Source organism: Biomphalaria glabrata, chromosome 2, assembly GCF_947242115.1.
Source record: "Biomphalaria glabrata chromosome 2, xgBioGlab47.1, whole genome shotgun sequence".
Lineage (NCBI taxonomy): Eukaryota > Metazoa > Mollusca > Gastropoda > Planorbidae > Biomphalaria > Biomphalaria glabrata.
Window position 1 is genome coordinate 38,080,150 of NC_074712.1, and position 13,340 is coordinate 38,093,489.

At 31.8% G+C, this 13,340-nt stretch overlaps 1 protein-coding gene across 1 annotated transcript; it reads right to left on the reverse strand.

The window, feature by feature from the left end:
- Positions 1-330: 330 nt before the first annotated feature.
- Positions 331-11,747, reverse strand: LOC106055843 (caspase-3-like). Its single transcript, XM_056020387.1, has 6 exons — positions 11,729-11,747; positions 9,926-9,991; positions 7,898-8,151; positions 5,829-6,004; positions 4,516-4,642; positions 331-2,316 (listed from the first exon to the last, which is right to left on the reverse strand). The coding sequence occupies exons 2-6, from the start codon at positions 9,979-9,981 to the stop codon at positions 2,087-2,089; spliced, it is 843 nt and encodes a 280-aa protein (XP_055876362.1). The 5' UTR covers positions 9,982-9,991; positions 11,729-11,747; the 3' UTR covers positions 331-2,086.
- Between the last annotated feature and the right edge of the window lie 1,593 nt (positions 11,748-13,340).

Below are 13,340 nucleotides of genomic sequence, written 5' to 3' on the forward strand. Positions count from 1 at the left end.
ATCAACTGTTTCCATTATTAGTTCTTTATATTTGCCTTATTAATGTTCACACGTTTGTTATGGTCTAGATATATTAGAACTATCATTCATTTTGTGTATAAAATTTATTTTTTTTTAACCTTTCTCTGAAATGCTGATGTTAAACCACGTTTGTTTTTTCTCAAGGATATATTAAAGTTATCACTGAAACAAGTCTAGTAGTTCTTTTCAAATTGGATGTTTGCAAGTTTTTGAAATTGTAATTGTGTTGTGCCATAATGAATAAATAAGTTATATTGAACTTGTATAAAGTTGTTCATTCATTCATTGATAGAGAGATCAAGTGTGAAACAAAGATATATCAGGACTTTAATAAAGTGATCAAATATAAATATATATTGGTTTGATTTTGTTCCAAGGAGGAAGATGATTTATAACATCTGCTAATGATTTTAAAAAAAAAATCTCTTGCATTGTCATAGCAAAAGAATGATAGCAAAATAGTTACAACACAAAATTCTTAATAATAGGTGCCTGTTAATAAACTAAACAGCAAAAAAATACATTAATTTCATTTTGTAACAAGGAGGAAGATGATTTATACATCTGCTGCAGATAAAAAAAATGTCTTACTTAGTCACTATGAGCAAAAGAATATTTCATATAATATCAATTTTAGTACAATTAGGGCAGAAGTTCTTACCATTGGAAAGGTGGCTGTGGTTTGAAAAGATACTTAAGTTTATTAAATTAAAATCAATCAACATTATTCATGTACATAAGAAAACGAGTCCACCTTGCCCTTGGCTCAATGCCTAGCCCTGCATTGGATAAACTTGGGTGCTGATTATAAAATATGATTTGCAGGATTAATGGACAAAGTGACGGATGTAATGATAATAGCACAAATGCAATATTCAAGACAACTGCTTACATTGAGGTACACAAATAGAACAAAATTGTAACTATACAAGCTGTAGTTGAAAACTACTACAGGTACTGAATTTGATACACACATAGAGTTGAACAGGAATTGATATGTATGTACACATTTGTATAGGCTGGATCATGAAAATGTACACTTTTTTTTATTAATCATGATGCATTTTGTATAAAAATAGCTATTATGACCATTTTTGTTTCATGCATGAAAGACATTTTAAAAATAATTTCAATGAAATACTTCAAACTCAATATTACTTAACAGTATAATATATAGATTGTGTACTTACTGCACTGAACATCAAAACATCATTGCATAATTGTTTGTCCCTCATAAACTTATCACTATCATTTGAATACTAGACCCATGAAGTAAGTAGCATGTATAGTTTCAATAACAAAATAGCCCAGGTATACAGATGGGTTTCTAACAAGAAAATTCATAAATATGAACTGACACATAAGCTTTACACAAATTGTTTCCATAATCTACCCAATCCTCTTGTTGTCCTTCAGTCAAATGATTGTAAAAATTTGTCAGAGCTCTTTCCACTAGTACAAAATACAAATGTATCATTTTTAAAGCAATATTAAAAAAAACTGCTAAGTTAGTAACAATGTTATATAGCATTGTAATGTTTACAATTATAATACTTAGGTAAGAGTGCTTTCAGCATAAATAAAATATTTTTTGTTTACTGTACAAAAACCTAGTGCTGGAAGTTACAACATCCAATGTATTTAGTCAGGAGAGAAACAACAACAAAATACAATTCTCAGAGTAAAATACCATTCCAAGTGCAAGCAACTATAACCTGATCTTACTTATAACTTACAATGGTCAAAGCAGTTTCCTGAGTGATTGAGTCATGGAGGTCATATAATATGATACACATTTACTTTGAAGCCCTATGGACGGCTGCCAACATTATTGCAACAAATTGTAACAATGAATATTCTTTTTCTTTCTAATTAATGTGTTCTATAAGTGTCTAGTTTTCTTAAATAGGATTGTGTTGTTTTAAGTGCTAAGGATTATGTTATGTTTAGTAATGTGGGATTTAGTTATGTTTAATTTTTTTAATTTAATATCCTCATGATTTAGTCACATATTTTTTTTCTTGTATTTGTTTTTTCATTCACTTCTTGAGAATACTCCATCATATTACTGGTAGAAGAAGACATCTTTTGTTAGCATGGATGTTATACATGGAATCTGTTTCTTATTATTCATGTGTTCTTTATTGGCGTTGGACTGGAAATCATAGGCTACTTTTTTATTGACTCTGGTCATCATGGTTAGGAGATCCATGGTTTTCCAATTGGTTTTAATGACGTCATAGACAGCTTGTATGAACCATGAACCTCTGGTTGAATTTCTCCAGGCAAAATACCCTGCGAACATTCAGAACAAAGTATACTCAATAAATATATAAATATAAAATTATATTGCAACAAATCTCACTATCCAGGCTCTCTGCACCATACACTACCAACTTAAAGAACTTGACAACTCAGGGCTCCAAAGTAATGTAACACTTTAATGTTCTATAAATTACAGTCAATACTGTACTATTGGCAACACGTAACACAGGCTGTACAAATATTTCTCTGTAAACAACCGTACTGCCGTATCAACTCTTGCACTGGCCTCTCTGTCTCGTTCTGGGCTTGTACTGGGTTCAACAGTTCAGGATTGACTTCACACACTGGGCTCATTGTGTCGGACTTGATCGCAGACCAAGACACTGTTCGTCTTGATTGTACTTGACAGTATTCCACACTGAAACGTCGAATGCTCTGTACAGAACCACGCTGCTGAACCACACTGAACTGTGCTGTAGTTGACCGGACTGTATTGAACTGGGCTATAGCAAACCGTCTTGACTGTGACACCTCCGGTCTTTATATAGGGTCCCTGCTGGCCTTATAGAGCCAGACAGAACGTCACTTGACCATTCTGGTTGATCAGATGACATTTCGCATGATGATCCTGAGCTCTATTCACAACACCTATCCTTCCCAAACTGTCTTGGCTGACCATCATAACTCATCACGGTTGACCGCTCGTCTAGCGCTGGCCTGAGGCAATTTGCGTCGACTGACTACACACATACCACTACCCCCATCTGCGTCACAACCAGGTTTATTACATTATAATAAATAAATTATGTCATCTGAGATTTCAAAAAGGAAATGTCACTATGTAACTCTTTAGGCTGTATAAGGTTGTTAATACTGGAACTGGAAGTGATAGTAGGGCCACCATCCCTCTATATACGTCTAATTGCATGTGTCTCAGGGTCTCAGACAGCCAGTCTACATGTGGATCAGACAGACAGGCAGAATGAAAGGAAAAAGAAAACTCAGAATACAAAAAAACCTTTCATGCTAAAAAAGATAAATCAGTAGTTGGTCGTTGTACTGGCCACGTGACACCCTCATTAACCATGAGCCACAGAAACAGATAACCTTTACATCATTTACCCCAGAGATTGCTAAGTCTGAAAGGGAACTTTACTTACAACAATTTTTAGAGTACTGGAAACTTTATGTGGTTATCAAAAATAATAAACAGCAAACTTCCGTCATTACTATTTCATCTTCCTTCATACAAAATGTACATTTAAATTTTGATTACCCACAATCAAATCCAATACATGACCTGTAAAAATGAATGCCCACACTGCCAGGATCCTCATTTTTGACTGCTTGAGTATAGCCAGTATGAACATGTAATTATCAGTTACAAGATAGACAGTCAGTATACTACTATTAAAAAACACAAAGTGCCCATTAAATCTTGTTTTGAAAAAAATATTTTTATGTGTATGAGGGGCTAAAATTCATTGAAGACTTTAAAGTACTGGCTCATAATTTGTATAGTCCCATCAGACTTCCATTTATTTGTTCCTCTCAAAGAGGCATTAAAGGGCTGTAGATTTACCGCAGATGAAGCAGTGAAAGAAGCAGTGTATTCCTGGCTCACAACTCAACCACAACCCTTCCTTTATCAGAGCTTCACAAAACTTGTGCAATGTTTGACCAAGTGAATTGAAAAGCAAGGGGACTATGTTAAAAAAAATGTACATTTCCTATTTTTGTTACAATAAAACTGTCAACCACATTGCAGATCCTAGATGACTTACCCTTGTATAGAATGAGTACATTTAGTGTTTTAGAGAAAAGAAAGCATGCCTTAGGATGATCAAAAGTAGTTGTTGCTATAAATATAAACATTTGCATATTTCACACTTTTCTTTGAACACTATATACTTCAGACAAGATTTTAAATACTTGTTTTAAAATGGTTTTACAATTTCTTGAACATATTTAATTTCTAAAACAAAAGGGTTTCATCTCAAAAGCTCACACTTAGGATAGTGCTTTGATTTTCCAAGATCTAAACATGACAAATACACTGCACAAAACTAAGAGAAAAAAAAAAGTGGGGGGATGATTGCTAAGTACAAATACATAGGTAACACATTTTATTTTTCATTTAGTTTTGTGTGTGTGTGTGTGGGGGGGGGGGGGGGGGGTGACAAAGTGGGGTTAACATTCTACATTCTAATAAAAAAACAACAACATTACCTGGCACCACAGAATAAGCCATTAAAAAATCTGCTTCTGTTGGAATTCTTCTGACCTCTTCTTCCATCTCTATTTCCATGCCATCTGGTACCTCTACACCTGGGTCTAGTTCTGTACCTCGACATGCCTGGCAATGAGATTGAACATTAATATAGTGTTGTTTCTAACATGCTGACCCAGCTGGTGGACAGAAAGTAATTGGCAATGTTTCTAAATAATAAAGTCAGTTTAGTTTTGTTACATGCTACTACATATAAAGCATATGAAACTGTTTTTTTTATAGGAACATGGGTGGTGATGGTGGTGGGTTTATTAAAAACACAATATTTGTTGGTTATAAAAAAAAAGCTAATAGTTACATTTAAATGAGCATTTAGGTCTACAACTTCAGGTCTAATTTTTAAACATAAAGAAAAAATAGTTGTTTTGAAAAAATGGACTTTCATTTCAATGCCAGAATCAACAGAAAAAAAAAAGGTTATCCTTATCTGACAGACTGAAATGAAAGTTTCAAAATGTTAGTTTGAAATAGCTTCTTAACTTTTTATTTCAATTGAACAAATATATCAACAGGCACATTTTTTTCTTTTGCCTTTTAATTTTTAGGTAAGTTTTAATGTTCTGGTTTCATAATATAAGGCAAAGATCCCATCAAACTAAAAAGAAACATAACACCACAGAATAGTGTGACAATAACAATATTTTTTTTAATTTTCTCATTTTCTAACTTCTTTTTTCATCAACATGATTTGTACAAATATTTCTCATCCTCATCACCGCCTAACAACTAATCTTCACACCAAGCTTGAAACACTATAAAAACTGTAAGAGTTTCAGTAAGATGACTTACACCTAGGAGATATCATTTGGTGCATTGAGGTAACATATCTTAAGTCTTTAGTGTAAAGTAAATGAGAGTTTCAGTTAGATGACACACCCAGAAGACATTGTTTTGGTGCATTGAGAGAGCATTCTTAAGTCTTTAGTGTAAAGTAAATGAGAGTTTCAGTTAGATGACATACAACCAGGAGACATCATTAGGTGCATTGAGGTAACATTCTTAAGTCTTTAGTGTAAAGTAAAGGCTCTCAGAGAGTGCGTTGTGTTATAGTCTCTTAAATTTATCCTCCATTCCTTTAATATTTTCTTATCTGACCAAGTTCTAAAGAGCACTAGGTGTTGTGTTGCTTAGTTCATTTGATTCTCTAACTTCCCTGATTTACTTTTACTTCAAACTATCACGCCAGCATTAAAAAAAAAACACATTTTTATAACGAATGAGAAAAAAGAATGAAAGGCTCTAAGTAACCTACCTGTATTAAAAATATTTTAGGTTTTCCAGCCAGAGATAAACATTTGTGACCTTTAAATGGTGCAACCATCTGTTCCACTTGTACCTTGTCGTCTGTCCCAAACACATACCCTTCTTCTCCATGTGTTAGAATAACACACACAAAACAACTATTCTCTGAATGATCCAGCAAAGCAACTGTAATGCATAACAAGATGCAAATATTCAATTGAAGAAACTCTCCCATAATACAAAATATATTTTAAAAACATTAAAATTATAAAGTTTTTTGAAAATTATTTTTGTAATTACAAAAAAAAGTTAATAATTTACATTGCCTTTTCTTATGTTTTGTATGTTAATTTTTTTTTTTTTTGCACATTTTAATTTCTGTTTAAAAATAGTTATTAATTTTTTTTTTTTTTAATTTGAGATTTTTTTAAAATAAATAAAACTTATCTGAAAATAAAATTATTTCACTTATATCAAGAGGCATGCAAATTAATTTATACCGGTACTGAAGTTAAACAATTGTATTACATATTAGTTAAACAACATAGGTACAAATAAAGTCACAGAAAACTAAAAGATATTTCACAAGTAATGAAGATTTAATCTCTAATTTAAATACAAAGAAAACTAAGTTTTTCACTTTCTAATAAAAAATGAGCATTGCCACTGTAATTTTAAGAAGCAACAATATGAACCCAAACCCACAACTACCTCTAAAAATAAGTAACATGCCATACAGCAAAATGGAACTTAGTTCATGCACTGACATTGAACTAAGGAAATATTTACAATTTATTTTGCTACAAAAAAAAAAAATAAATGCATAGCTTAAAATACATTTATTGTTATTAGTATAGCCACCTAATTTTTTAGAGCTCAAAAAAAAAAATTCAATAAATCATCAGAAAGTGACTGGTATGGGTTAAAGTTATTTAATGAAACAGTTGTAAGTCAACCTAATAATGGATTCAGTCTAACCAAAGTGAGATGTAACATACAGAAGAAATAAAGTTAAAGCACAATACAAATAGATCTATCTTTGTGAAGAAATTTGTTTTTACCCAGCATGCTTTAGAAAACTGTTGAAAGAATTAATATTAATTTATTGAAAATACATACCCCCATGTATTAGAGCTGGGGAAAGGGGGAGGGTGAATGGGAGCTAGAATCCAGTTGATTATAAACTACTCCTCAATGGCATGTGTCTCAAATGGTCCCTAACAATGAATCAATGTGTCCTACAAAGTCTCTAACAATAAATCAATGTGTCCAAAATAGTCTTTAACAATGAATTATTGTGTCCTAAATAGTCTCTAACAATGATCATTGTGTCCTAAATAGTTTCTCACAATGAATCATTGTTCTAATTAGTCTCTAACAATGAATCATTGCATCCTAAATAGTTTCTAACAATGAATCATTGTTCTAAATAGTCTCTAACAATGAATCATTGTGTCCTAAATAGTTTCTAACAATGAATCATTGTTCTAAATAGTCTCTAACAATGAATCATTATGTCCTAAATAGTCTCTAACAATAAAATTTGTAGCCAGTCTTACAGCAGACTCATTTTCTTGTCTCTTTTTGGTAAATATTCTCATCAAACTATTGTAGGCATAGTTTAACAATCATTTATTGGCAGCTCAAACCAAGAATGCCATCTTATTTTATTCTTTTTTATTAAAAAAAAAAAGAAGAGTCCTTGTAAGCACAACAAATTTCCAATTAGGATCAATAAAACAATCTTGTCTTAGTGTTAGTCTTATATGTTTTGGTGTTATGGCGATAAATAAAATGTCCTTTAAAAAGAGCCACACTTTCTTTGCAAAAAACAAATATGTTGGCTTATTATCAGTACCACAATACATCAAAGAAAGAATAAGAGGAGAGGGGATTTTCTACACTTTGTGCTGGGCCGGATGGATCCACGTTGCGGTCCAGATCTTAGGCTAATGCATGCACCATAAAAAGGAAACTTTGGTGCGGCAGCAAAATCATCTCATAAGGGCCATGAAAACAAAAGAGGCAATACTATTTTTTAAAAATGCCTTTCTTGTTAAATGTTAATTTAAGGAGTACCTTTTCTCATGTGATCTATCATTTGGAATGCAGTCAGGTCATTCAAAGTGACAACATTTTCAAAGCCTATAGTTTTCAGCAGATCTTTCATATTAGCTGCATCCACATCTGTTCCAGTTCTAGTGTTCATTCCAGTTCTTGGATGGAAATTTTTGTTGTTGATTATCACAGCCATACCCATATTTTTGTAGTTCATTCTGTATCTGTCTGAGTTATAGTCTGATTCTGGTGCAACAGAGGGAAAAGTAGAAGCTCTGTATGTAGGAACAGAAACAGTAATGTTAGAAGCACAAGCAATTAATCTTACTGAAACTAAGAAAATGACAGTGAAAATTAACTGATTTATTTTTTTGCTTTATATATTAGATATGTGTGTACTTACAACTTAGAAAAATGTGATAGCTAGCTATGTATAATGTCTTTTAAGTCACATTTACACAGTTAATCATACATTTACATTTCATTTTTTTACACTTCCAATTGAGGAACTTCAACAAAAGTTAGCAGCTTCTCAAAATAATTTTTACAATTTCTTTTACATCACAACATTTCACCACAAATGTACAGTTCTATTTAATGTGAAGTATTTAACTGTTGCCTACTATTCCGGAACTGTGGAACTAGCTTACTAGTTATTGTGACTGCTTTCAAATTAAAGACAGCATATATTACCAATTAGGATAATCTTCTTTTACTTTAAAAATTTTTAAATAGCATGTATAACAATGTTTCTTTAACCTGTTCATAATAAGAATCAGAAGTTTCAATAATTTATATAGATATTTAGATATTTAAAAAAAAAAATATATATATGAATTTTTACATATATAATTTTTGTGCAAACCTAATATTTGTATATGATCACGGGCAGCATAAAAAGATCCTTTGGACGCATATGACCAGCGTTCCATAATTTACCCACCCCTGGTCTACTATCAAAAGTGTTATTGTTCATCTTTCTAAGTTAAAAGGGATTTTCATGACTAATGTTAATCACAGTTACCTATTTGGTTACATATTGTTTTTTTTAAGGTCAGGTTTAGATCTATATTTATAAGACTTCTCTTCAAGCAATAAAATACAGTAAAATAAGGCATACCTAATAGAGAAATGTAGGGACAATACAATGGAGTCTACAGAAAAACTAAAAAAAATGAAGAAAAAGATGAATAAAATAAACGATTTCAAGAATGCTAAAATGAAGAATTCAGCATTAATTTGTTTTATTTTATGATTGAATTAGTCTATAATGTTTAAGGCACATTTATATCATGGTGTTTGTAAAATGGCACCTTCATGTCATAGAGTGAAAGTTCAAGACTTTGTTTTTAAATCAAAGTAATTAAAGTAAAGGTACCGTTTTCAGACCTTGCGATCTATAGGGGGAAGATGATAACCCTAACCCATCTGTTTCTATGGCAGAAGGGAATCCTAAAAATTCAGGAGCTAATAATCACAGTCATCATTGTGATTTGAACTAGAGATCCCTTGGTCGGGAAGCCAAGCTTCCAGACTCAGCCTTGGTAAAGATATTAATTTGTTCCACAAACAGAAGCACTTAGAAATTTTATTTTGCTAAAAAGTGCATATATAACATTATCACAAACCTTTCAAAAACACATTGCTTATCAACAATTTATATATTCTACAACCATTTATGAATTATCCAAATAATTTTTTTTTAGATTTAAAATTTACACACACAGCAAAATAAACAAATAGCTGCCGCAATTCAATAACAGAACCACTAAATGTACTTAAATTTGAAAAAGTAAAATAGAACTCTCTCATAGTCTTGATTTTTTATATTATTTTTGTGTGTGTATATAGATAAATGTCAAATAGATACCTTAATATTTTTTAAAAATTAAACAATGTATTTGTATATTTACTTATAATTTTAGATACCATAAAAAGCAGTAATAATTAACACCTCTAACAAAATACAAATAAAGGAGACAATACTATTTCAAGGCTAATGAGCCACATTCAAAACATATGCATCAGCATTATACATATTGGTCTTACCGTGTCCTTATTGAAGGGAGAGCATCAGTCACATCTCTTGCTTCCATTGTACTCATCTCACTCTTTCTGCATGAAAAACAAAATTTAATTTTGTAAAAAATCTATATTGCTAAAATAAATTAAAATCACAAGAAATTAATTTATATAATTGTTCTGAGCTTGCATAAGAAGGTTTATAAAATATATTTTGCTTTAGTAGCTATGAGAATAATAATATTACAGACTGGGCATGTAGAATGTATAAAGAAGTGGCATGCATTCGCTATGAAAAAGAGATTTGTTCTTAATAGTGATACATAGCATTAAATTGCTTTTTCTAAGCTTTCCAATAATAGACATATATAAAGATATAATCTAAAAAGATTTACAGTCTATAGTTTATATTGTAGTTCTAGTCAGTGAATCTCGTAAATAATTGTTTTTTAAACCTAGATTTAGATTTTATCATGACCATGTAGACTATATTGTAGACCATATGTTTTATCACATACAGTAATCTGTTGTTTATGTTAAAAATTTCAGATGTTCCTTCAGAACTGAAAATTAAATTTTACATCTTCGTCTTATAATGTGTGTATGTGTGCACACACACACATAATAATCTTTATTACATTCCAACCCTTCATTCTTTTGGAAGATGTTTATATAGTTTCCTAAAATAGATTCTCCCTGGAGTTAGTAGAAAGATTGTAGACACCCAGACATTGCCAGCCCAGGAGTCTGGGGGAGTGCTGTGAGCTCCCTCAGCAGAGTCCGGGGCAGAGCCTTGATGTTAAGCCCTATTTCCGGTAGGTATTTAAAATGAAAAAATTGCATATATTCTGAGGTATCTACAGTGCATTATCCTGCTATTAAAAAATATTAGTTCAAAAACCAAATCTCTGATATTTTACTGCACTTTATTAATTTAATGAAACCCAACAACTAGTAGAAATTTTTAACCCCTTCTTGGCTATGCTCATAGAATTTTGCAACTGTAACTTGCTTTAATTTTACATTGAAGAGGGCGGTTTCTAGCTTCAAACCCCGCCGGAGGGGGGTTTTAAACTCAAAAACCCTCTTGGCTAAGCTAAAAAATCTGATGACTGTTGTATGCTTTAGTCTTATATTGAAGAGGGTTTTATTATTTTTAATAAAAATTTGGAGGAGTTTTAAACTCAAAATCCCCCTAGGCTACACTCATGGAATTTGGTGACTGTCATTTGCATTATTTTTTGTTTTATAGAAGAGAGGGGATTTTAACCTCAAAACCCCTTTGGCCCTGGAGGGGGATTTTAAACTGAAAACCCCCCTTCACTCCCTTGGCTGCACCGAGGCAAGCGATGGTTTAACAATAAAATCTCATCTAAAATAAACAAAAAAAATTATAGCAAAAAATCAATCACAAACTGGGATGTGTGTTTGAACCACCAAACTCCCTCTCCCCCCCCCCCCAACTACTATACTAGATTTCCTACTTAGCCCTAGTGACGCCTAGTCTAGTCTAGAGTCTAAGACTAAGAGTAGACAGTAGAGTCAATAGATCCAAGTAATAAGAGTAAGTTCAGTAAGTAAGAGTGACAGAGAGAGTTCTAGACTTCTAGACTAGTTCTAGTCTATAACTATAACACTAGATTTAGAGTTAAACTAGCCTAGGGACTAGGGAAATCTACAACCAACAAACAAAAAAAGATTCAAGACTTTATCAAGATTCTAGATCTATGATTAGAGTCTAACTAAACTAATCTAGATCTAGATCTATGTCCAATGTAAATGTTATTATAATTATTGTAGATCTAATCTTACTCTTAGTTTCTATTTTACCTAGCAGGAAATCTCTTTTTTTACCAATTAACACAAAAGAGTTGTAACCAGTGACCTAGATCATTCTATATTTAGACTAATTTAGAGTCTATAGATCTATACATTTTTGTACCGGTATAGGTATTTATAAGATTTTTCAGAAACACACTCATCCATCTATCCAATCTGTCTATCCCTCTCTCTTTGATGGGCTAAATATTTTTTTTTAATTGGATAGACCAACTAGATAATCATCAAACAAAATAAATTAATGCTGGCTTAATAATAAATTAAATAAACCTTTGCAAACAAAAGGAAAACCTATATAGAAAATGTAAAGAAACTAAGGCACAAAGAATTTTTAAAAAATTATATTAAAATTAAACACCTAACCCAAAACGTAAGAAGACAGCTGCAAAGTAAATACATAAACAATGTAATAAAACCTATGATCATACAATAAGTCTAAGAAAATGGAAACAACAGGATGTGGTAGCACCATTAAAAGGAGAAGATAACTTAACACATAATGATAATGAAACTAAAGTTAACATCCTAAATAAATAATTTGCATCAGCATTCTCAGCCCCAGAAAACATATTACTTAATTTGAACCAACTCGACAACATATTATAGGAGCTATAGAAGTACAAGAAAAGGGGATCCAAAAAGTATTAGCGAACATTAAACCAAATAAAGCATCTGAAGATGATGGTATTATGGCTAGATTACTCAAGGCACTAAGCAATGAGTGTTCAAAATAATTTTTCAGGCATCTCTTAACCAGGGCAGAGTACTATAAGGGACTGGAAAGAAGCTAACGTCACTCTCCTATTTTAAAAAGGAGAAACTAAAGACCAGCGTCACATGTCAAATCATAGTTATAGAACACATAATATGTAGAAACATCATAAACAACTTAGAAAGAAACATATAATGTCCTTACTCCATACCAACATGGCTTTAGGAAATTTATTTTATATATATATCTTATTAGATTTTTCTAAGGCTTTTGACAAAGTTCACCACTATATAATAGCTTGCTTAAAAAATACAATATTTTGACATAGTTGATTATATCAATGAATTCAGGATTTTTTGATAGGGAGAGAACAAATTGTAGGCCTAATAATAAATGGCTCTAAATCAACACCAATAACAGTAAACTCATAAGTGTACCTCAAGGAAAGTCTTAGGTCCTCTACTATTTTTAATTACATAAATGATTTACCAAATTGCATAAGTTCAAGAACAATAGTCAAGATGATTTGGATGACGCGTAGGATGTAATCATCTTCCTTTTTGAAGTCTGTGGCATTTTTTGGCATTTTACGTCTCGAGAGATGATCTTTTCCCTTTGCAACTGCTTGTGTGACTAAAGAGGCCAATCCTTGATACACAGCTGTGAACGCAGGTTGGGCATATGTAATCACCAGGCGATGTTGCATTTTCACCCTTCTTTCTGCTTCTGTTGTGTATGACATCTGCAATCCGTGATCCTTCCTTTATGCTCTCTCTCCATGTAATGTCTGTATTATATAAGATAAGATTGCATAATATATAGAACAAACAAAAAAAAAACACAAGATACAGATATTTTACAAAAAGACTTAGATGAATTACATAAATGGGG

Coding starts and splice junctions, on each gene's coding strand:
- LOC106055843 (XM_056020387.1), bottom strand. CDS start 9,981: ATGAGTACAATGGAAGCAAGAGATGTGACTGATGCTCTCCCTTCAATA. Junction 8,152..9,925: donor CTCCCTTCAATAAGGACACG/GTAAGACCAATA, acceptor TCCTACATACAG/AGCTTCTACTTTTCCCTCTG. Junction 4,643..5,828: donor CTAAAATATTTTTAATACAG/GTAGGTTACTTA, acceptor TCTCATTGCCAG/GCATGTCGAGGTACAGAACT.